This window comes from Bufo gargarizans, chromosome 9 (assembly GCF_014858855.1).
Source record: "Bufo gargarizans isolate SCDJY-AF-19 chromosome 9, ASM1485885v1, whole genome shotgun sequence".
Lineage (NCBI taxonomy): Eukaryota > Metazoa > Chordata > Amphibia > Anura > Bufonidae > Bufo > Bufo gargarizans.
The window spans coordinates 184,471,701-184,496,938 of NC_058088.1; the positions used below are offsets into that span (position 1 = coordinate 184,471,701).

The 25,238-nt window shown below is 46.1% G+C and overlaps 1 protein-coding gene across 1 annotated transcript in view; it reads right to left on the reverse strand.

Moving 5' to 3' along the window:
• Positions 1-1,353: 1,353 nt before the first annotated feature.
• Positions 1,354-25,238, reverse strand: part of LOC122919696 (collagen alpha-1(I) chain-like) — a 240,984-nt gene continuing 217,099 nt past the window's right edge. Inside the window, exons 60-68 of the mRNA XM_044268877.1 lie at positions 24,826-24,879; positions 24,719-24,736; positions 22,939-22,992; positions 22,410-22,472; positions 21,852-22,017; positions 20,608-20,714; positions 10,073-10,153; positions 2,616-2,798; positions 1,354-2,362 (exon numbers count right to left, since the gene is read on the reverse strand). Coding sequence (XP_044124812.1) covers positions 2,213-2,362; positions 2,616-2,798; positions 10,073-10,153; positions 20,608-20,714; positions 21,852-22,017; positions 22,410-22,472; positions 22,939-22,992; positions 24,719-24,736; positions 24,826-24,879 — 876 coding nt within the window. The 3' untranslated portion in view covers positions 1,354-2,212. The remainder of the gene's footprint in view (positions 2,363-2,615; positions 2,799-10,072; positions 10,154-20,607; positions 20,715-21,851; positions 22,018-22,409; positions 22,473-22,938; positions 22,993-24,718; positions 24,737-24,825; positions 24,880-25,238) is intronic.

The window sequence follows — 25,238 nt, forward strand, 5'->3', positions numbered from 1 at the left end:
ACCGGTTTCTAAATGCTTAAAGGAGTTGTACCACCTTAGAAATTGGGGGCATATCGCTAAGACACCTCTGGGACCCGCACCTATACTTAGAACAGAGCACCGAGCAAGCGCAGCCACCCTTCATTCATTCCTGGCTCGGCAATTTCCATCAGGCTCATCGAAGGCTGATCGGTGGCCTCACTTGCACAGTGGTCCTCCTTTTCATTTCAATAGGACTTCAGAAAATATCCGAGCCCGCATCTCGGCTATTTTCGGCAGTCCCATAAGAATGAATGGAGGGGGGCCACGCATGCGCAATGCACCCCGTGTGACTTTTCTAGCCCTGTTGCTGGTCTCAGAGGTGGGACCCGCACCTATCAGACATCGGGGGCATACCTAGCGTTCTCATGTCCTCAATGTCTGAGATGGTACAACCCCTTTTAAGGTTCTCACTACAGATCCGTCAGCTCCCCTTTCTGTTGGACCTTTACAGTTTTCCTACCTGGAGACCTCTTCTGATCTTGACGATTTCTACAGTTTTCCTTAGTTATGAACACTCATATTCCTGGTGACCTGATACTGTAAAACAAGCAGGGTGCACCCATTGGGTTAGACCGTAGACATAAAAACACTTAGAAAACTTCTATATTTTATACAAATATTACAACTGCTTATATATCACAAAAAATATGTTTAGTGTAGACATTGTGCGGACCCTTTAAATATACAGCTAAAAAACATTGCAGCACATTGATTCAGAACGCTGTGCCCACAAATAGACAGACGAGGACCGTCAGAGGTGTACTCGTCAGTGACGAGTAATTGGATTGTGATCGAGAGTACATTCAGCTCTACCCATTCTCTTCTGTAGGTGTGCCAGGTACACTTACGTAAGTGAGAAATGAATGCATAAGTGGGTTCTCTGTCCTTGGTACAGGCCCATGGAATGTGTAAAAGGACGAGTGCTGCAAACCCCATAATGTCTAAAGCTGGCCCTACATTGGCGGGACCATCTAATGTTTCTGTGGGCTCCTGACTTCCCTAATGGTAGCTGTCAGGGGAGATAAGGATTGGCCAGTTGGATTTCATGTTCCAATTCTTTTATCAGGGAGATAAGCTGCTGCCATAGATAGTAGCACCTTTTCCCCCCTTCTGGATGCATGCACGCTTGCCGAAGCCAGGGAGGTCAGGAGAGGGCTATTAACTTGCGTTTTGGGTGGATCAGTCATGGATCTGCAAAAACGGATCCGTTACAATAATACAACCGTATGCATCCGTCATGAACGGATCCGTTTGTATTATCTGTAACATAGCCAAGACAGATCCGTCATGAACGCCACTGAAAATCAATGGGAGACGGATCCGTTTTCTATTGTGCCAGATTGTGTCATAGAAAAAGGATCCGTCCCCATTGACTTACATTGCGTGCCAGGACGGATGGCTCAGTTTCGTCAAGCGGACAGCAAAACGCTGCAAGCATATCACCCATAGGAAGAGGAGGTGCCAACCAAATCTGGGCTACTCTTTCTGTGTCCTATAGCATCCATGGGGTCTGCACATATTATCTTGACACATGGCCCATATTATTCTCCAGACTTTCTTGCAGAGTCTTCTATATGTCATAATAAATCATTTTTGTCATTGGTTCCACACCACTCAAATCAATACCAGGAGGTTTTCATTCACCCCACGGAGACATGATCCCACCTGAGACAGTTTTCTGCTTCATATCAATGTCTATAATGTGCACTGCACTGTCATAGGACATTGCAGGGGATTAATCTCATTCCCTATGGAAGACCGAGTTGTCAAGACTGGTTGGCAAATGGTAATGGGTGAACCGGCACAATCCAATCACTAGTTATATACACGTCCTTCTACAAATTAAAAGAAACAACATATAAAGCACCAATTCTCCTTGTGGTTTTCCACAGGGCACCAAATAAAGTTGATAAATAAGTGCATTAAGAGGTTAGACTTCTCCCCTGAGAACATAAGTCCTGGTGTGTTCGGTGAGGTGGAAGTCTTGAGGTGTGTATGGTTCTCGCCAGGAGATTTGGGTGAAGGTTTAGACTTCAGAGCACCAAGAGTTCCACTGTAAACCAATATTAGTCTCCCTTCCTGAGAGAGGGGTAAGAGGCCCATCTAAAATCTTCCTGTATAAATAATGTAAGGGCTTCCACCCTCGACCTGGGGGTGGGTTGTCAAAGTTCAAAAGAGAGAATACTGATCCTCAGCTGAAGCACACCGGGCCCACAAAGAAGCCATAGAGGTGGTCTTCGTCCCCGTCATGAAATAGGGCTAAGTCCCGAACTGGAAGTAGAGAGAGGTCCGTGGGTTCAAAATGGAGGAGGGTCTCTGTTCTGTTAAATGATTCTCCACCCTTCGAAGAGACACAGAAAATAAAGGCTCAGTTTCCAGTCACTCATTTTTGCATAATATTCTTCTCACTAATTTATTTTTCAGCCAGTGGACCAGATTTTACGAGGATAGCTGTTGACCCCTCATGCACCATGGCCCAGGTGTGACTGCTATATTTGCACAACCTTGCTTGGGGATAAGTTGATGGATGCCTTATAGCTTCCGACCACTGTGCATCATGTCAAGAGTTGCTATTTATACCTACTAGCTCTTACCTCACATCCCTGTAGTGTCACCAAGAAGCTTTGGTCCCTTGTGTCAGCTAGAAATTTGACATTCTTGTCCGTGGCAGGACGTTCAGGCTGGGCCACGCATATGTATCTCAACTGCTGACGTACGCGCAGACTCTGCAGCCTAAGGAAGCGCAGCTGAACCACATTGAGCTCGCTGTACATAAACTAGGATTAAGAAGAGGACAGGGGTCACAGAGTCATGCACTGCATGGATGAAACAGCGATTAGGCTACATGCAGGTTACAGATTCAAAAATTCACTGTACAGCATAGTAACTTTAAAAAGGCTATGGACACCTTTGGGGGCATTTTTTTAGGACTGCATCGTACTCATTTTGGCCTAAAAAAATATTTTTTTCATAAAAACGTTCAGCCGTTTCTGAGATACAATGGTTAAAAATGTAAGCTGTCACAGTCTGTTTCCTATAAATCCCGTCTTATGACAGCTCATGTGTAGCTATTATCTCTGATCTCAAACACTTTTTTAAGTCATAATCTTATCCGTTTGATAAGAACTGAGCTCTAATGAGGATTTATAAGGGTGAGATTCAAAGAAAACAGACTGTGATGCTTGCAAACAGACTGATCTTTAAACCCTGTACCTTGTGCTGTTCTCCTCATATTTAATTGTGCACCGTATTATTAAAGGATTCTGCACTTTCATTTAACTGATGATCTGTCCTCTGGATAGATCATCAGCTTCTGATCGGCGGGGGTCCGACACCCGGGACCCCCGCCGATCAGCTGTTTGAGAAGGCAGCGGTGCTCCAGCAGCGCCGCGGCCTTCTCACTGTTTACCGCCGGGCCACCGGCCCACTGACGTCGCGACTAGTATCAACTAGCGTGGACGGGGCTAAGCTCTGTTCACTTGAATGGAGCTTAGCCGCGCCCACGCTAGTTGATTCTAGTCGTGACGTCAGTGGCCCGGCGGCAAACAGTGAGAAGGCCACGGCGCTGCTGGAGCGCCTCTGCCTTCTCAAACAGCTGATTGGCAAGGGTCCCGGGTGTCGGACCCCCACCGATCAGAAGCTGATGATCAGTTAAATGAAAGTGCAGAACCCCTTTAATTCTTCTTTCTCTATGTTGTTTCTATGTATTGTTCTGTTACTGCCATTTGCTGGCCAGAATTTGTATGCTGCACGCCTCTGCTCCTGTTATTAAAGTTTTCTCTCTGCTGGGCGTGGTAGGCAGCCTTGGTCCACGTCACTTCCTGCAGCCATTTTCAGTTGTTGCATAGCTGTGTGACCGGATATACAAACACTTTGGGCTTGGGAAGGCATCAGTTTTTGACCAGCAGTTAGTCTCAGGATACACATCAACAGGACAGCATCAATACCACTACTACATTATTGTATCATCGTATGTCGCTGTTTAGATTAAATAAACCCACGTTGATTGGATTCCCGTGTCTACGTTTGCATCCATCTAACCTGAGCATCTGCCGGTCCGGTCTGCTCCACTGCTTGGATACAAAGTTCGGAAAGTCACACAGTCATTATCAGTTATACCTTCATGTGGGGACAGAACATACCGGCTGAACATTTTTAGTAGGAACCAATCGAAAAATATATATTTTTAGCACAAAATATGTAAAATAAAATCATAAAAGATTGCCCTGTAGGTGTCCATAGCCTTTATGACTTTGAAGCATAGTCTAAAATATGTTAAGATGGGCAAACACATTAGATGAATTTTGCCCATTTTGACAGGACTTGGATCTCCCTCATCTGCATCTCTTGGGTGAGAAAGGGCTGTGCTTTTTGGATTTCGACATGACCATTCCTTATGTTCTCTAGGGAGATGAGTTGCTGCAAGTGGTTTATGGCAGCAGCTTATTCCGCTCTAACTGTTCAATATACATGTAGAATTGGCCAATCCCAGGAATGTGTGTGTGAAATAGATGGGAGGAATAGCTGCTGAATGAATACTCGTTATCCAGGGTGTATGGCCACCTTTAAGGTGAATTTACACGTTGCAATAATCAGATTAACAGGAAGGAACGTTCCTGCAAACGCTCATTCCTGACAATCTGCCCGTGGAAAGGTGCCGCTGATCACCCGTTGAACTGGCGAAATGCTCATTCATCAGGTAATCCTGTTATTGTTTCTGGGCAGCAGATGATACTGTCTAAACAGTGATCTGCTGCCTAGAAACAATGCAGCTCTATGAGAACAAGCAATCACAATGGCGATCCCTCATTCTCATACTGGGGAGTAGATCGCTGCATGTAAATGCAGTGGTCTCCTCCACTGAGCCAGCAACCGACTGTCGACAATCTGCTGCTCATTGCACGCTGTAAATGCAGCTTAAGGCTGAATTCAGACCTGAGCGTTTTACAGCGCGTTCCTACGCGCTGTAAAACGCTCAACAGGCAAGAACCAATGATTCCCTATGGGAATGGTTCTCACCTGAGCGTTTTACAGCGCGTACAGGAGCTTCTTTGGGGCGTCTTGTCGCGCGTTCCCGTACATAGACTTCAGCGGGAACGCGCGACAATGGGCGTTCGCTTGTCTCTGTATGCGCGATTGCAAACGCCCGTACAATCGGGCATACAGAGCGTACGTTCAGTACGCTCAGGTCTGAACCCAGCGTTAGGGTCCTCTTACACAGACCAATGCCAGGCAGTAATGAGCACAGATCTGCAATATACAAGTCAATCTCTTAAACCGCCTCTGTTATCAGGATCAACCCTATTAAACTAGACATACTGGTTGGTAGGGCTCATCATGATGATTTAAGCAATACCTTTCTTTTGTCTGTATGCTAAACAGCTGCAGAGAAATCTGTTTTATCCATATGCTAATGCATACCCCCAGTGCAGGGGTATTAAGACCAGCGTATAAATCGCCGGTCTTAATAAATGACCCCGATAGACATTTATTATGGGTTAAATGTGGAAGAAAAAATTAAACAATCTGAGGAAAATACCTGAAAGTCTCTCCCAGGATTCAAACCTGGGATCTCTACATGCAAAACCAAGTACTTACCACCAAACTATAGGATTACTACACAGAGAAAGAAGATTTTTCTATGATTATAAGCTAACACATATTACTGGTGTCTTTATAATCATATAATGTGTCTGTGAAGAAAGCAGTACTATGTACAGGTGAATTTATTTCAGTAATGCAAATTAAAAGGAATTGCATTAATGCAGCTTAAAATTTTTATTTTGTGAAAATGTTCAATATTCTAGGCAAAAAGTGTCACACTCTAGTCAGCTGATTAATCCATACCCCCTGAGCAAAGGGGACCTCAAAATTGAGACTTTGTGGTTTCATAAGCTGTAGCCATAATCATCCAAATTGGCTTGCAATATCTCGCTTTGCATGTAATGAGTCTCATATATTAGTTTCACCTTTTAAGTTGCATTACTGAAATAAATAAACTTTGCATGATATTCTAATTTTTTGAGTTTCACCTGTATATTAGCTTCCTAAGCAGATCTCAGTGTGGTAAAGCTGTAGTACATAGAGTATATGATATATACAGTCAGGTCCATAAATATTGGGACATCGACACAATTCTACCATTTTGGCTCTATACACCACAACAATGGATGTGAAATGAAACAAACAAGATGTGCTTTACCTGCAGACTGTCAGCTGTAATTTGAGGGATTTACATCCAGATCAGGTGAACGGTGCAGGAATTACAGCAGTTTGCATCTGTGCCTCCCACTTGTTAAGGAACCAAAAGTAATGGGACAGAATAATAATCATAAATCAAACTTTTACTTTTTAATACTTGGTTGCAAATCCTTTGCAGTCAATTACAGCCTGAAGTCTGGAACGCATAGACATCACCAGACGCTGGTCTCATCCCTGGTGATGCTCTGCCAGGCCTCTACTGCAACTGTCTTCAGTTCCTGCTTGTTCTTGGGGCATTTTCCCTTCAGATTTGTCTTCAGCAGGTAAAATGCAGCTCAATCAGATTCAGGTCCGGTGATTGACTCGGCCATTGCATAACATTCCACTTCTTTCCCTTTCTTTGGTTTCTTCTGCAGTATGCTTTGGGTCATTGTCCATCTGCACTGTGAAGCGCCGTCCAATGAGTTCTGAAGCATTTGGCTGAATGTGAGCAGATAATATTGCCCGAAACACTTCAGAATTCATCCTGCTGCTTTTGTCAGCAGTCACATCATCAATAAATACAGTACAAGAGAAGCAGTTCCATTGGCAGCCATACATGCCCACGCCATGACACTACCACCACCATGCTTCACTGATGAGGTGGTATGCTTAGGACCATGAGCAGTTCCTTTCCTTCTCCATACTCTTCTCTTCCCATCACTCTGGTACAAGTTGATCTTGGTCTCATCTGTCCCTAGGATGTTGTTCCGGAACTGTGAAGGCTTTTTTAGATGTCATTTGGCAAACTCTAATCTGGCCTTCCTGTTTTTGAGGCTCACCAATGGTTTACATCTTGTGGTCATGCCTCTGTATTCACTCTGGTGAAGTCTTCTCCTGATTGTTGACTCTGACACACATACACCTACCTCCTGGAGAGTGTTCTTGATCTGGCCAACTGTTGTGAAGGGTGTTTTCTTCACCAGGGAAATAATTCTTCGGTCATCCACCACAGTTGTTTTCCATGGTCTTCCGGGTCTTTTGGTGTTGCTGAGCTCACCGGTGCGTTCCTTCTCTTTAAGAATGTTCCAAACAGTTGTTTTGGCCGCGCCTAATGTTTTTGCCATCTCTCTGATGGGTTTGTTGTGTTTTTTCAGCCTAATGATGGCTTCACTGATAGTGACAGCTCTTTGGATCTCATCTTGAGAGTTGACAGCAACAGATTCCAAATGCAAATAGCAGACGTGAAATGACCTCTGGACCTTTTATCTGCTCATTGTAATTGGGATAATGAGGGAATAACACACACCGGCCATGGAGCAGCTGAGAAGCCAATTGTCCCATTACTTTTGGTCCCTTAACAAGTAGGAGGCACATATGCAAACTGCTGTAATTCCTGCACCGTTCACCTGATGTGGATGTAAATATCCTCAAAATAAAGCTGACAGTCTGCAGGTAAAGCACATCTTGTTCTTTCCATTTCAAATCCATTGTGGTTGTGTTAGAAGAAGAAATTTTAGAATTGTGTCCATGTCCCAATATTTATGGACCTGACTGTAGATGCTGGGACACAGCTCTGCCCTCTGTATGTCTAGCCCTGTCAATCAAGGAGAAGTGGGATTTTTCAGAGCACGGTGTTACAAAGCAGTGCTCAAAGGCTTCAGCCCCACCTCCTGGTGCTCCAGCTTCTAATTTGCCTTTGAATAAAAACACAGATTTTTCTGCAGCTATTTATCATACAGACAAAAGAAAGATATTGTTTTAATCAGCTTGAGGAGCCCTACCAGGCAGTATGTCTGGTTTAATAGGGTTGGTCCTGGTGACAGAGGCTCTAAAGTCCCTTTGACACAGCCCGACACAAAGTGAATGGGGGTAAGAGATTGTTATTACAATTGTTCTTCCCCCATTCACTGTGCATATTGTATAAACAGGGCGATGTGCTGCTGGCAAATGACAATTTTGGGTGCAGCATCAGATACAATCACCAGACAAGCATTTTGCTTGTTTGGGTGCAACCACTACAAAAGCCAATTATCAAAGAGCTTTGTAGTAATCTTCTGCAATAATTGACCTGATCCCCGGCTGATGTAAAAGGCCTCTAAGTTTTTATTTTAATGGTCTATCTGATTATGAAGTCTGTATTCAACTGTATGTTTTTTACCTTGAGCCTCTTAGTAATGAATATATGTCGGATGAGCCTATGAAATATGTTGGAGGTACTGTGTGCCACTAGATTGCGGTTGTATTTATATTAGGGACATTGAGGCCCTGTAGCTGGCACTGTTACAACTGCTATAGGAGGTAATGTTATTGTGCCTGTTAAGGGAGTGTTCTGTCTGACACTATTATGGGGGGCACAGAGGGGACTATTACTATTATGATGGCACTGTCGCTTTTCCTCATTATGGGGACAATGTTGCTGTCATTGTTATGGAGGCACTGTTCAGGAAATCTAAAGGCATGCTCAGATTATTCCAAGGTGGGGTTCACTAAGGCTACATTCACACTTGCGGCAGTGTGATCCGGCGGGCAGTTCCGTCGTCGGAACTGCCCGCCGGATCCGCAGATCTGCCTCTGACTGAAAGCATTTGTGAGACGGATCTGTCTCACAAATGCATTGCAATGACGGATCCGTCTCTCCGCTTGTCATGCGGACAGACGGATCCATCTTGTATCTTCTTTCACATTTTTACCGGTTTGCGCATGCGCAGGCCGAAAGGACGGATCCGGCATTCCGGTATTTTGAATGCCAGATCCGGCACTAATACATTCCTATGGTAAGAAATGCCGGATCCGGCATTCAGGCAAGTCTTCAGTTTTTTGGGCCGGAGATAAAACCGTAGCATGCTACGGTTTTATCTTTTGCCTGATCAGTCAAAACTACTGAATTGAAGACATCCTGATGCATCCTGAACAGAATGCTCTCCATTCAGAATGCATGGGGATATGCCTGATCAGTTCTTTTCTGGTATAGAGCCCCTGTGACGGAACTCTATGCCGGAAAAGAAAAACGCTAGTGTGAAAGTAGCTAGTGTGGCTTTGTTATGGAGGCGCTGCTTAGAAATTCTATGGGCATGCTCAGATTATCCCAAGGTGGGCTTTATTACAGAACGTTCCCCTTCCACTTTATGCTACTTTCTCACTGAAGTCATTAAATACAAGCGGGTTATTATTTCTACAGGGAAATAAAGTCTATGTGCTTGGCAAACAGCGAGCCAAGCTGGGTAGAAAAAGGCCACTGTGTGCCAAATATTCTTTTATTGAATTAAAAACCAGTTTGTGTATGCTTTGCCTTAGTGAGAAAATCAAGCTAAACCACACTCATCGCAGGGTAATAAAGGATATCATTTATTTCTGAAATGCAGTTCATATGATGAACTATTACAGAGATCGAAACAATTATGGGGGATGAACGCTTGTCCGATCGCTCATTCCCATTAACTGCCCCTGTGTAAAGGTGCCACCAATCATCAGACGAATTAGCTCATCTGTCAGGTGATCACACATTTCATGCGGCACCCAAAATCATCATCTGTGGGCAGCACACTGCCCTTGTAAATAGGAATTTTCTGTGGACAAACAATAAATCAGTATGAGGATGATTGATCGTAGTAACGATCATTCATCCTCATCAAGAGGGAATATATGAGGCAAGTGAATTCAGATGAACGTGCTGCTAATGATTGAGGACAGACTCTTCCCATCTACATAGACTGTTTCTTCCTCTTTGTTATCAGCACAAGTATGGATTTTCTGAGAGTCATATCTTCTGTGTATGTGAGAGGAACCCGAAATACGGATCTAATATGAATGCAAATATTAACACACAGTATGCATGCTGTGCACAGAAAGACAGAATATTTGCACTTACAGAGAACCCCCCAGGAAGAGAGCTGAACCACTGGAATCCGTGCTGTGACTGGTAACTCTGCAGCCATGGCTTCACTGGGATCTAAAACAGCGATTACACCATCAATCACAATGTCAGTGAATAAGATTGTACAGCTCCAGCCAGGGGTGCACCACCAATGAGGCCTGGTGCATCAGGCAGCAGAAAGGCTAGGTGCACCTCTGGCTCCAGCTTCACTTTGTTGGAGGCAGAGACCTTTCTTTTGGTAGAGAAATAGAAAGTCAGATTCCTATCTGCATGTTAAGACAAATCCCGTACATTATCTCATGATTTATTGGTGATTAGTGCTTACATGTTCATATATCTGACACACCTATAACGCCAATTCAAACCGCTGTGTGGTTTAATTGTACAAACGCCTAAAATATGAAGCCAAACATATAATAAAAATGAATCCTTTAATTAGAGTAAAAAAATAAATAAAAAATCTCAATTAAAAAACTTTAAAAATATGCGGTACGGACTCACAAATCATACACAAACCCTCCTAGGGAACCAGGTCAGTATATCTGCCACAAAAACATAGCATAGAAGCTATGCTGTAGAAGTGTAGAACCAGTGTAGAAGCAAATCCTAAATGACTTGTAGCAGCACTAATTAAAGTTAAATAATTGTAAACCGAAAATGGCAGGGAAAAGCTGACCTGGTTCCCCAGGGGGGTTTGTGTCTTATTTGAGTTCATAATGCATATTTTTTATGTTTTTTTAATTGGGATTTTTATTACTATGATTAAATAAAGGATGAATTTGGATTATATTTGTGGTTACACCTAATCTTACCAAGTACACAAAATTGAGGCTCAATTGACAGAATACAGGCTGCCAAAACCAGTAATCTTCAGTTTGCAGTAGATTTTAAAATGTAACATTCAGCTTTGAATTATCCTGAATCACTATGTGCCTCAGCTGGGTGGGATAACTAAAATCCAGAATGCAGTAGTCTCAGCAGCGTGTAGTTTGCTGAGACAATGCTGTTTAAGTTGTGTTTTGGGCTGGATTTTAGTTGGATTGGCAGATAGGTCTGGTAGTGGGATCTGCCAATCCACACTCTTCCAGTATGGGTGTACCCTTTGCCCTGAGAGGATCGCAGGTGAAGCCTGGCATAAAGCACCGCCCAGTGTGTCAGTCTGGAAAAAGTGTTATCTTGAAACAGCGACCTGCAGAGGTTCTGCGTGGTCTCAGCCGGGTAGGCTGAGGGGCCACAAGGCTAGGTGACAGCCTGAAGTTTGGAGAATGCAGTGACGCCTGCGGAACAAAGGTCACAAGGTCAGAGTCGGGAGGACTGTTAGACCACAATCCCCAACGGTACTTGTGTTGGCACAGCCTGGGGGCTAGTGGACTGTTTGGCTGAGAAAGCCAGGCCTGATGTCAGGTATGAACTGTATCCCGTAGGTGAGTCAGGGATTCCGTTGATGTATTAGGTAGTGCCCAGACAGGCAGACATTTATTTTGTATCGTTTATTTTTTGCTGGGGAAAAAATAAAGCATGAGTTTGGACCTGAAAACCGGTTGTCTGTGAAGATATCTGTGAGTGTGACCCGTGAAAGAGAGCTACCCCTCACGATTGGTGGAGGATTCGGGCAGCGTCCATGCTGAAAGGATACAACAGAAAGTAAAAGGCAAAGTGGTTGCTAGGGGCAACGACATCACAGAAAAGAGCAGGTGCTGCTAAAAAAAATAAAAAAATGCTTGTGTTGCAAACTTGTGCAGTGAATTAAAGGGCCAGAAGCCCAGTGATAGACTGACCGGTGGAAATGGCTGCGGTCTGGTGGACTCCTTGGGAGATATCCTGCGAAATGGTGATTGGGATGATTGCGTGGGAGATCTGGACTCAAGGCCATGGCGTTTCCAGTAGCAACACAGAGTCTGCAGGTGATCGTGGTACCAGGAGCAAAGGGCAGGTTTCCAAAATCTGGGAGAAGGATGACGATCTCGGTAGAGATGTCCCTGGAATATCCTCATCTCCCGAGACTGACGAACCTATGATATCAGTGGGTGAGAGCATTCCTGTTATTGATTGTGTGGCAGACCCAGTGACAGTGAGCCGGCGGCAGGTGCTATCTGCTGAGCCGGTAGGTGGTAAGACACAGAGACGAGAGACTGCTACAAAAATATGTGACAGTGTGATAAAATCAGTGTCTTAACAGGCGGGAAAGCCAGTTGAGGTTGCTCCCTCACAGGAGTCTGCAGGGGAGAAGGTTACTGTGTTGCCTAAATTGCCCGTGACAAAAGCTAGTTTTGGGATGGCAAAACTCAGAAATCCTATGCTAGCTCGGGTAAGAGGAAGCTCGATATTGAAACCTGAGAGTGATAAAACCATAAGTGTGCTCGACAGTCATGCAGATAATAAGGACTATCACGGTGGTTCTCATGGAGTGTGAGACTACGGTGAGAACTGGGACTTATGGACTTGCTGGTATAAATACGCTCATGCATGAGGGAATGTTGGGCCGTGATTTCCCATTGTTCTGTGAGTTGTGGGGAAGAGGAAGCACTTCTGCTGCCAGTGATGAAACTCCTGCAGAACTGGTACCAAACCCTTTAAGTGAAGTGACCATTAAAAACAATGGTGCCGATGAGGTGCAAAGGGATTGTGCCAAGTGTAAGCATTCAATTGGTGAGGTCAGAGATGGCAGGTAACTGAGGCTGCTACTCTCAGTGATGTAAATCCCGGAGGTAAGTTGCGACCGGTGATGTTATGTCACCAGGGCCGGTGCTACCATAAGGCAGACCAAGCGGCTGGGAGAGGGCGGAAAAATGTGACATGGAGGGGGAGAAATGTGACATGGAGGGCTGATGTGACATAGGGGGGTGATTTGACATGGAGGGGGAGAAATGTGACATGGGGGCTGATGGCTGACATGGGGGCATGATGGCTTACATGGGGGCATGATGGATGGGGGCTAGTGGCTGACATGGGGGCTAATGGCTGACATGGCGGCATGATGGCTGACATGGGGGGCTGATGTCTGACATGGGGGTCTGATCTGAGGTCTGATTAACATTGGGGGTCTGATTGGGGCTGTGAGCTGAGGTCTGATTAACATTGGGGGTCTGATTGCTGGTCTGACCTGAGGTGTAATGGAATTTATTTTTTTCTCATTATCCTCCTCTAAAACCTAGGTGTGTCTTAGAGGGCGAAAAATACGGTTCTCAAACCAGCGATTGTCTGAAGCAGAGAGAAGATACCAGGACCACACAGAGGAGACGCCAGCTGCTGCAGACAGGACCAGGGCCAGGTGAGCTGCGAGGGTGGGGCGCCAAAATGTAGCTTCGCTTGGGTTGGCAAAAATCCTTGCACCGGCCCTGTATATCACTGAGTTTGTGGTAGCTGAAGTTTGGGTTCGTGATTTAGGAGTGACTGAAGAGTTTGGGTGGGAAGGTCACTCCCATACTCCATCTCGGGTGTTACCACCTCACACAGGTGGTAAACTAATTGAAAAGACGCTGCCAGAGTATAGCGTGCATGTTGTTGGTCTGGAAGGAAGACATATGGAACCACACCTCTTGGCAGAGAGGAATCGCTGGGCGAATGCCCACAAGCTGGTGAGAAGACTGTATCACCGTGTTTTGTTATTTCAATGAACTGTTGTTTGGATTGCGGAAGCAAGCCTGTACCGTTTTGCTGTGTGCACAATAAACCCTGAAAAAGAGACTGTCTGAATGGTCCCGTCTCACACAATCTAAAATGCATAATGACCATGGGGGTTTATGTGAAATGCAGGGGAGCACCCAGGAATTTTGTCTAGGGGAAGGTCCGAGAGGCCAAAAATGTGGCACCTGTAGCGCCCTGTGCCAATTCTTTTGCCTGCCCATTTTTCAAAGCCCCCTTAACATTTAAAAACGCGGCGAGCGTAGCATGCTGCACCAATTATTTTGCCTGGCCATTTCTAAAAGCCCTGTAGGAGTGGAATTTTTCTAAGCCACGCCCATTATTAAAAGCCCCTCCTAAATATAATAGGCCACTCCCAACAAACACTGTACAGCTGAAATTCTATTGTTGAGGCCTGTCTCTACACATCATACGGAGAGGGGAGGGCCTGTGGCTACAGCCAGGAAGCTCCTCCGCTCTCCTCCCTACCCAGATCCTGCTCAAGGCCTGTGGTTCCCCCCACCATCTGCCACCCGCCTGTGGCCTGCTGCCCTCCTTGGCCGTCCTCACCCAGCTCTAAATCCTCCTCCTGCAGGGGGAGGAGCCGGAGCATCTCCTCTCCTACATAGCGCCCCATACCTCTTACATCCAGTGATGTCACCTTTTGTTGTAGACATTCTCTTTCCTCATCTTCTCCATTCAGACCAGACCGCCATGATGATTTTCCACCTATCTCCCATCTCTGCAGAGATTGACAAACAGACATTAGTTTCCCACATTTCTATCATCTTCACATCTTCTGAACATCCTTTCCTGCCACCCCCAATACTATACTGCAGAAACAGTCCCCCTGGAAATACTACTACCACACAGATAGTGCCCCAGATACTGTGCCCGCTGTGCCCCCAATACTATACTGCAGAAACAGTCCCCCTGGAAATACTACTATCACACAGTGCTCTAAAAAATAACTGCGCCCAGACACTAATAGTATAAAGATAATGTCCCCCAAAAATAATTGTGCTAAGCTGATACTGTGCCAGGGTGCCCCCCAACGTAACAGTGCTCCCCACCAATAGAAATCCCACCAATAGAAATAATTCTCTGCCAGGGCACACTTAGTAGCAATAATGCCCCTATAGTACTAGTAATCATGTTCCTCATAGCCCCCCAGTAGTAGTGAAGCTCCCCAAAATACCCCCTAGTAGTAATAATTCTCCTTATAAATATGACAGTACATGAAATACCCCCGCTTAGTGCCCGCAGTTGAGCTAATATTCCCCATAATGTATACCAGTATAAAATACTCCTATATAGTGCCCCAATAAATGCCCTCATAGTGCTCCTCTCCACCTTCCCCATAGTGTTCCCCATAATATGCCAGTAAAAAAAAATGTCCCTTCTGGGTGCCCCCAGCAGATGCCCCCATAGTGCTCCTCTCCCCCATGGTGCCCCCCATAATGTGCCAGTAAAAAATGCCCCCATAGTGCCCCCCAAAAAAGATCAAGAAATAAATGCCCCCAGAGTGCCACCCCCCAAGAAATGGGGCTGTAAGAAATGCCAGATGCCCCCATAGTTGCCCCCATAGTGCCAGCTCCCCCCCCCCAAAAAAAGAAAAAGAAAACACTAATACTTACCTTCATCAGCAGCGATGCGATGCAGGCCTCTTCCGGCCTGTGTCCCTGCTGTGTGCTGCCTGGCTCAGGCGGCGCGATGATATTTACATCATCGCGCTGCCTGAGCCGGCCTCTGATAGGCTGTAGGCATTAGTACCTGCGGCCTATCAGAAGAACAGGGAAGGGAGACACCTCTCCCTGCCCCGCCGCAGTACAGCCATCTGTATCGCTGTCCTGAGGACGGCGGTACAGATGAATATGGAGATGAGCGCTTCCACAATGAAAGCGCCCATGTCCTACTGCCCCCCCACAGCCGCCGGCAACTAGAACCAGGGCCGCGCCGCCTGTGGTGATCGGCGGTGCGGTCCTGAGGGATAAAATAAATATATAAATTATTCACTGGTTCTAGGGGGGTCCAGACCTGCTGGACCACCCCTGTCGGTGCGCCACTGGTGAAATGTGCGATGATGGTGACAACCCTTTACCTTTGCAGGTTGTGTATGGGGAAGAAGTGCCCACTGCTAGTAAAAATTTAAAGGATGTAGCAATGCTAATAAATGTTGAGCACACCGCTGGGGGAACCAACTGTAGAAAAGGTCCGGAAAAGGTGGCAGAGGAGGATGTGCAGTCTCCACAGTGTTCTACGGTTACTAAGGAAGTGTTTAATGTGGGGATTAGCTCATGTGTGCCCCTAGAGGTCAGGATTAATAATGACATGAGTGGTATATGTGAGGTATGTGCTGTGACTGATAGCAACTCAGAGAGTGAGGCTGCCATGTCAAGGTCCTGTGTAATTGCGGTGTATACTAGTAGCGACAAGACGTCAGTTGTACCTGACAAGATGAGAGTTAAAGCGAACCTTTCACTAGGATTTCACATAATAAACTATTACCAGTACCTTATAGATATCCTCATTGTGTTTCAATGCATTCTTGTGCCGCTTTTCTGGGATTGATATTAATGAAAAAAACGAGTTTTAAAGTCCTCGTCTCCAGCTCCTGAAGTCACGCTCCTGAAGTCAAGGGGGTAGCCCTTCCCTCACTCCGGGCTGTACCTCCCCTGCCCTAACCCCGCCTCTAAGTAGTGTAACTGACACCCGGCTCAGTAACCTGGACCGCGCTTGTACAGGCGGCGCATGCGCCGTCGGACTCGAACGCGATCCTGTAACTGAATTGCGCGTGAGGAAAAGAAGACAGGCAGGCATCGGGGACAGCGCATGCGCGATTCAGTTACAGGATCGCACTCGAGTCCGACGGCGCATGCACCGCCTGTACAAGCGCGGTCCCGGTTACTGAGCCGGGTGTCTTGTGCCGCTTTCCATCCCAGGAAAGCGGCACAAGAATGCATTGAAACACAATGAGGATATCTATAAGGTACTGGTAATAGTTTATTATGTGAAATCCTGGTGAAAGGTTCGCTTTAAGTGGTGTGACACAGTGAGAGGTTTGTCTGGGAAAACAGGTATTTTCCTCCCAGTATGTGCTGCTGGGCTGATTTACAGCCAGATGAGGTCAAATACTGGACCGGATTTTAAGATCTGGCTTTACAGCCAGATGAGGTCAAGCACCTGGCTGTTTTTAAATAGGCAGCTGGGCTCAGAAGCCAGATCTCTGTGTTGGGATCTGGGAGCCTTGTGTCTGGATGAAGGTTTGCTACCTATTTGGCGTGAAAACAGGTTGGTCAGGGACTCTGAGGTAGAATTGCCGCATGATGTGAATTACCACCAACACCGCAAGGTGACTTTTTGTTTGATTATAACTGCTTGTTTTGTAACTTGCCTAAAGTGTGACTAAAACACTGAACTGTTCGATCCAAAGAACTTGTTGTTGCCTCTATACCGTGTCCACTAATACTGTCTACCAGAGCGAAACCCCACAGTGGGGAGAAGTCAGCATAGTGTCTGAGACCCATACCCAGGCAGTGGAAGGTAACCTAACATCAGTACAGCTGCAAACATGAGGATGCTTTCTCTTTCTCCACCCGGTCCCTAGATAAGCTAGAGAAGGGACTAGTTGTCCTCACAGAGCAACTGAAGAAGGCTTCAGAGGAGTCAAAGGAGGAGACCCAGAAAGAGATGAGTGAACTGAAGGGTCTACTGCCTGATATCCAGGAGAAGAGTAAAGACTCCAGAAAAACACAAAGAACTACAGTAGACACCGACAAAGGGCTTGAAGAGTCCCTGAGTGGAACTTCCACAGGGTTGCCAAAAGAGAACGTGGGTACTCCTATGTCTGCCGATGCTCGAGAGAAGGAGGATAAGGCTATCTCTTTAGCAGGAGCCCTTGAGGAAGCGCTTAAGAAGCAAGGTAAATTTCAAAGGCTGAAGAAGCACCTTAGAGCGGAAATGGAGGATATCATAACCTCAAAGGATGACCTCATGAAGAACGTCCACGAGTTAGAGAAGTACAAACCAGGACCTGTTAAGAATAGGTCTGGAAACAGTGACGAAGCAGAGAAGATGGAAGAGGTTTCTCCTGACCGAGTTAATGAGGCTGATAGGGGTGCAGAAGCCAAAATACTCATGGTAGAGTGTAGCCAGGGCCTGGTCAGAAGACGAAGAGTCTGTTAAAGACCCCGGGGTCCCCGTGCCTCCTACCTCGGTGAGAGAGAGGAGGAGGAGTTAAGAGGGCAAGTATATGATGCAATGTCCAAGAAAAAGACAAAGACCGAAGAAGCTAAGGCCGGTGTGTTGGAAGAGATGAAGTCCTCAGATGCTGCAGAGGCATAGTTAAGGCGGAAGGAGCGGCTGCCGAAGTGGAAAAAGCCACTGAAGAAGCAAAAGACTCTGAATCTGCCCCCCAACCTGAGGAAACCCCTGCTGAAAAAGAGAAAAAAGTAAACCAGATGCCTGTAAAAGGGGCGAGCCGTGAGAAGCATGCTCTGCTGAAGCAGCTATGCCAAACAAAGGGAAAGCAAGGTCAAAGAGTAGAAAGAGAGAGTCTGCCCGTTACATGGACACTGCAGTCCTTTAGACACTGTTTTGGTGAAAACTGAAGCTCTGCTGGCCTGGGTATGGAAGAATGAAGGGAAAGGTGTGATGCAGATGCCCTGTCACGAGCATCCGGGCACTGCAAGTGTTCACCCCCACAGGTGTGAACAGAGGAAGGGGGGTGGTATGTGTTAAGGTGTACAGTGCGGGAAGGCGTGTATATCCTACTCAGGTACCTCAGCTGGGTTACATAACTAAAATCCAGAATGCAGTAGTCTCAGCAGCGTGTAGTTTGCTGAGACAATGTTGCTTAAGGTGTGTTCTGGACTGGATTTTAGTTGGATTGGCGGATAGGTCTGGTAGTGGGATCTGCCAATCCACACCCTTCCAGTACCAGTGTTCCCTTTGCCCTGAGGGAATCGCAGGTGAAGCCTGCTCTGATCAGGCTGGCATAAAGCACCTCCCAGTGTGTCAGTCTGGGGAGAGTGTTATTGTAACAGGGAGCCGGCAACGCGCTTCCTCCTTACGGCGCCGCCGGCATCCCGCATCTGTGCAGGAGCGAGGACGCGGCCTGCGTCCTCGTCTCCATGGGGACCAGAGGGCGGGGAGAACCCGGCCTCGCATGCCTCCTCAGCGCAGCCGGCATCCTTCTAGCTGAAAGAGGTACTGAGCGCCGATAGCAGTTTATCGGCGCTCAGATGGTTTGGGCTGGGCTTGGGTCAAGTGACGCTGGCCACGTCATGTGACCCACTTGTTCTGATATTTAAACCGGCAGCCTGCTGGCCACAGGTTACCTGTGAATGGTCTTGCTAGCCTTACCAGCATTTTCGTATTGTGCCTTCTGTGAGTTTTGGACCTCGGCCTTGTGACCTCTGTGGAATTGACGTGACCTCTTGGCTTCAGACTCCAGATTGTGTTTTGACTTTGTTATCGGATTGCTCCCTGTTTACCTGCGTGACCTCCTGGCTTTGACTATGGCTTGTCTGACTCTGGTACGGTACGTTCTGTTATCTTCTCAGGCCCCTGCACATATCCAAGCGAGGTACTGCCGCCAAGCTGCACGCCGTCGGTTAGGACAGGCAGCGCAAGTAGACAGAGGTGGGGTGGAGTTTAGGGCTGCACTGATCGCTACCCTCTGTCGTGACAGTTATCTTGGAACAGAGACCTGCAGAGGTTCTGTGTGGTCTCATCCAGGTAGGCTGAGGGGCCACAAGGCTAGGTGACAGCCTGATGTTTGGGGGATGCAGTGACGCCTGCGAAACAAGGGTCAAAAGGTCAGAGTCAGGAGGACTGCTGGACCACAATCTCCAATGGTACTTGTATTGGCACAGCCTGGGGGCTGGTGGACCGTTCGTCTGAGAAAGCCGGGCCTGATGCCAGGTATGAACTGTATCATGTAGGTGAGTCAGGGATTCCGTTGATCTATTAGGTAGTGCCCAGATGGGCAGGGGTTTATTTTGTATCGTTTATGTTTTGCTGGTGCAAAAATAAAGCACGACTTTGGACCTGAAAACCGGTTGTCTGAAGATATCTGTGAGCGTGACCCCTGAAAGAGAGCTACCCCTCACAGTACTCGATTGAAAACACAAGTGCCTCATTGTAAAAATGTAAGCTGTTCCCCCTATTATGCTGCAAAATTTTGCTTTAAAAATAAAAATAAAATATACCTATTGTTTCCTCCTGTTGGATACTTGGGACAATGCTCCACCCCCTTGATTGTTAACAACTCAGTTCCTCTGCAGAGAGGACAGTTCTGATGATCTGATAGCAAATGTGACCCATAGTATATATATTGGCCACCTCTATGATGGATTTGAAATGAAACGAACAAGATGTGCTTTACCTGCAGACTGTCAGCTTTAATTTGAGGGGATTTACATCCAAATCAGGTGAACGGTGCAGGAATTACAACAGTTTGTATATGTGCCTCCCACTTGTTAAGGGACCAAAAGTAATGGGACAGAATAAAAATCATAAATAAAACTTTAACTTTTTGATACTTGGTTGCAAATCCTTTGCAGTCAATTGCAGCCTGAAGTCTGGAACGCATAGACATCACCAGACGCTGGGTTTCATCCCTGGTGATGCTCGGCCAGGCCTCTACTGCAACTGTCTTCAGTTCCTGCTCGTTCTTGGGACATTTTCCCTGATTTGGATGTAAATACCTCAAATTAAAGCTGGTAGTCTGCAGGTAAAGCACATCTTGTTTGTTTCATTTTAAATCCATTGTGGTGGTGTATAGAGCCAAAAATGGTAGAATTGTGTCAATGTCCCAATATTTATGGACCTGGCTGTATATATATACACTAATCTAATGTTTTACGGTCAGAATATTAGATCACTGTAACTTATTTGCTCACTTGGCTCTGTTGTGCAGGTACACAGGTTTCTCCTGCAGCCGTAAAATTGCAGTATACTAGAAAAGAGTCCTGGGGACTTCCTTGGTTTGGATCAATATAGTAATAACCTAAAAAGAAAAGGAAAATTAATGGTCCATAAAATAACAATGCTCTGCAATTTTTACATTTTCTAAAGAGTTTGCAATGAGCTGGAGTGAGCTAATCGACTGCAGCACTCAGGGTACGTTTGCATCTGCGGCAGCCGATACGGCAGAGAGCAGCCTGACGGATTTCGCCAGATCCAGCATCGCCTGATTCTACAGTTCACTGCTGGATCCCCATTAACTATAATGGGGTCCAGTGGTGCCCTGACTGCTTTCCGGACAGACAAAAACTGTTGCGTTCATAGTTTTTTGTCTGGCCGACAATGCAGCATTTGTTTCAGATCAAGCATGCCGCAGATGCAAATGTACCCTAAGGGTAAATGCACACGTTCAGAAATATATGTGAAGATCCGCACTGAAATCCGCAGGTGTTCACAGGGAAATCCGTGTAGACAATCCACAGTTAGTGCAAACTTCTGTGTGGATTTTACGCATGCAGATTTTACCGTCCCCAATGTAGTGAATGGAGAAATTCCCGTCGGGAGAAATAAAATAAATCGTCAAACTGCAGGTTTTAAAATTTGCACCGCAGGTCACAATCCGCACAGAAAAAATCCACATGGTGTACATGAGAATTTGAAATTCTCACAGAATACAATGTAAATGACCTACGCCGCGGATTTTCCGCATGCAAATCCGCGTGGAAATTCCTCACGCACTCCTGATCATGTGCGTTTAGCCTAAAATGACTGTTCGAAGTGTAAAGTGGCAGCCAGCACTTCTAGTTTCTCACCGGTTTAAGCTACCTTAGTACAACCTTAGCACACAATAGAGACTACCGGTAATATGTCCTGCAGGCTGTGAGATGAATGACTGGTTGTCCATGAGGTTTTTCCTGTTTTTGTATGCGATATTTCAATGGGAGCATTCTAGAAACTTTACTTGTATTGACATGAGGCACTTGCAGGGCAGTAGTGACGTGACTGTGCCACACTGTTATCAATATATGTGTATATACTCCTTTATGTTATAAATTTACATTACTCTTCTGAATGTGTCCACCAGCCATCCGGATGCAACCAGTACTAATAATGCTATAACACTGAAGTTAAGGCCAGCCATTGAAAATCAATCTCATTCTTCTGAAGGGCATACACCCACCGTCCCGCAGTTCAGGATGGACAAGCTGCAGCTCTTTGCAGGTGCTTGCAGGATTTTCCTTGGTCCCATTTGGTGGAGCAGACAAGAGCTTCAAGTCTTCTTCCAGACGATGAATGAGATCCAATGGGACTAAGTCATTCCAGACTCCAGAGTTGGGGAGAAGACGCTATGAAAGAGAAGCAAAGCAAGGCTCCATCATAATGTAAGACAACTGACACCTGAGTACAGAAATGCTAAATGTAGACTTAGACTTGCAAATAGTTATTCAGAACCGGAGAAATCTAGAGGGCTTTGATGCTTCTGTATCCAAATGAGATTACTAGTCAAACTAGTACATGTCTGTGTCCACCCATGTCACAGTTCTTGGACACATAGCACATGTTTAATGAAGCATCTCAGTTTTTTGCAAGCAGTCTGTTTCAAGGTGTAGACCTTATGCAATAGACTTAGGTCGAGTAGAAAACTAAAAAACAACCTGCATCGTCTATATATATATATATATATATATATATATATATATATATGTATATATATATATTTATTTATTTTTTTACTTACCCTTAGACTCTGAGCACTTTTGCTGAGAGAAGGTCCCGGAGGTCCAGGCACACCCGGTGGACCCTTTTAAATATAACAATAACACATCATTGAGTTTATTCAAAGAGCACGATTTCTGTTTCATGAATGTATCAACCAGTCAGTTTAAAGAGGTTGTTCAAAAGCATGGCATACAAAAAATATAAAAACTGTTATATTTATCTTGCTGATCCCTGCCACTCCCATTGCGATGCATCCTGACCCACTGCCTGCAGGTCTCTACTTTCCGGTCTTTTTGACAGAGGAAATGTGAGCAATCAGTGACTAAGGTAGGTCAATGCTGTGGCCAGTGACTGGCTGAGCTGTGACATTTTCTGTGTCGAGAGACACCAGGAAGACGAGACCTGGGGGGACCTGAGGTGGTGGAACAGGAGTGGTGGGGGAGGGGGGAATCAGTGAGGGGATTTGACTTTTTAGGCCATTCTGACAATTTTTTATCAAAGGTTTACAGGCTGGACGACCCTTTAATGTCTGGATGGTTGATACTTACTGGTGGTCCTGGAAGGCCTGGTGGTCCTTGTTCTCCCTGGAAACCTTTTGGGCCCTGTAATTATATATATGTGAAATAAACAATATTTTTATCACATGCCGGAGACCTCCAGGACGTCATACAAACAGGACACAGGCAGAAACAGACCAGGGACCAACAGAGTACTTTATTACACATGTAATAAAAGAACATGACCGTAAAGCAGGTTAAGCAATAGTGGTAGCACTACCACAAAACCAAGTGCACTGGCAGACCAGATGCAAAACCCAGAGGGCGAAGAGCCAGAGAGCCCCGTTCTTCACAGAGTCCCTGGTGGTGGGGGTGAAATGGGCCGAGGGCTCACTGGTCGCACCTCCAGGAAGGTCCCGGTACACTTGGCCCCTACCTGCAAACAACCACACAGGTGCAAGCACCAGCGGAACAGAAAACAGAACTAGTACCCAAACAAACACAGGACATGGAACAGACAATAAGACAAACAGGAACCAGCACAGAAGCAGGTGCCTGGACCCCAAGCGGAATGGAAGCATGGCGGTCTCAGGCAGAGCTGCACACAGACTAGAGAGCCTCCCTCCGGAGAACCCAGGGACACTCTCACGAAGGCAGGACAAACGCAGGAACAGAAGCAGTAAGGTACTGCAGGACAGACAAGGAACAGACAGGATCAGAAGCAGTTTAGCACTGCCAGGCTGGACATAGGACAGGATCAGACGCAGTTAGAGCACTGCTAGGCTAGACAAAGAACCGAGTGGATCCAGGCAGAGAACAGGTACAGAAGAGCAGGCAAGGACACGGATAACATAAACATCATACAGGACAGGTACAGAGGATCAGACAAGGACATAACATGACATTACATTACCAGGTGACACCAAAAACAAGGGCAGATGGCAAAACCCCCGGGGACAGCAGCAAGGGGCTACACCCAGCACAACACAATTTTGTTTTTTAAATTCTTTATTACCCAGCACAACACAAGATAGCCTGAAACTCCTGGGTGAGCCGCAAGGTGCTACACCCAGTAAGGCAGAAGATAGACTGACCTCAAGCCCCACAGTTTACAGATAGATATAGCTGCATAAGAGGGAACCTGATAAACCACACCCAGAAACAGACCAGGGGAAGTTAACCCCAACAGAACAAGAGTACCAGAACCATAGAACAAACAGGCAGCAGTACAGGACATTGCCCATGGCAACCAGCATACACAAAGCCACTGCAGCCAATACGCCACAAACAACCCGAGTCACAAACAGAAATGCATCCATACTGAGACCCTGTTCACACACCAGCCAGCACACATAACAGAATCAGCATGCATGGGAACACCCACAGCCAGTACACAAATACATGCAGCCAACCTGCACAGCATCGGTGACAGGCACCACAGAGATGCAGACACGGGAATCCACAAACACAGGCCACAGTTCACACACTATACCGCAGCCAGCACACAGTCCCAAGCAACCAGCATACACAGGTGTCGGCCTGCAGCCAGTACGCAAGGGAGCCTGCAGCCAGCCTACACGGCAACAGTGATAGAAACTGCACAGAGATGCAGACATGGGGAGTACACACAAACACGGGGTATAGTTCACACAAGACACCGCAGCCAGCATGCAGCCCCAAACAACCAGCATACACAGGTTTCAGCCTGCAGCCAGTACGCAAAAGAGCATGCAGCCAGCCTACACGGCCAAAACTGTCACAGTGAACCGCACTGTGACAATTTGAAATATTTAAAAAGTTGTAAAACAGTGAATGTACTTTTTATCCTTACCTGCATCCCCTCTGGTCCCTAGAAGTAACACCAGAAAATAATTAAAAACCAAAAACAGACTGTGTACTGTAAGTGACCAACTTATGATTCAATTTCTTCTCACTTACCAGTGGACCCTGAGGCCCGGGAACACCTCGAGGCCCAGGAGGCCCAATTACTCCCTAGTGGAAAACATAAATGCAGACTTTAGTCAAATTGCCCCATAGGAACATGAATTGATCACCACTGATTCTTGGGCTGAAATAAAGCAAGGTTGCCCATATACATTAGGTAAAAGTTGGTTTATCCACCATTAACTTCATCTAATGTTGAACTGTCCCCTGGAGGCAAGTGTTGGGATAAACGAGGCATGTTTGGAGATGAGTTGCAGCAATTAGTATAAAGGTCACATTAGGTGAATGCAGCCAAGCCCGCCAATTTCTGTGGGACCTGCCAACCATCCAACGTGTATAGTGATATTTGGACTATTTGTTCTCAAGGGAGATCATCAAATTCCTCACTCCCTGTTCTGAACAAATGC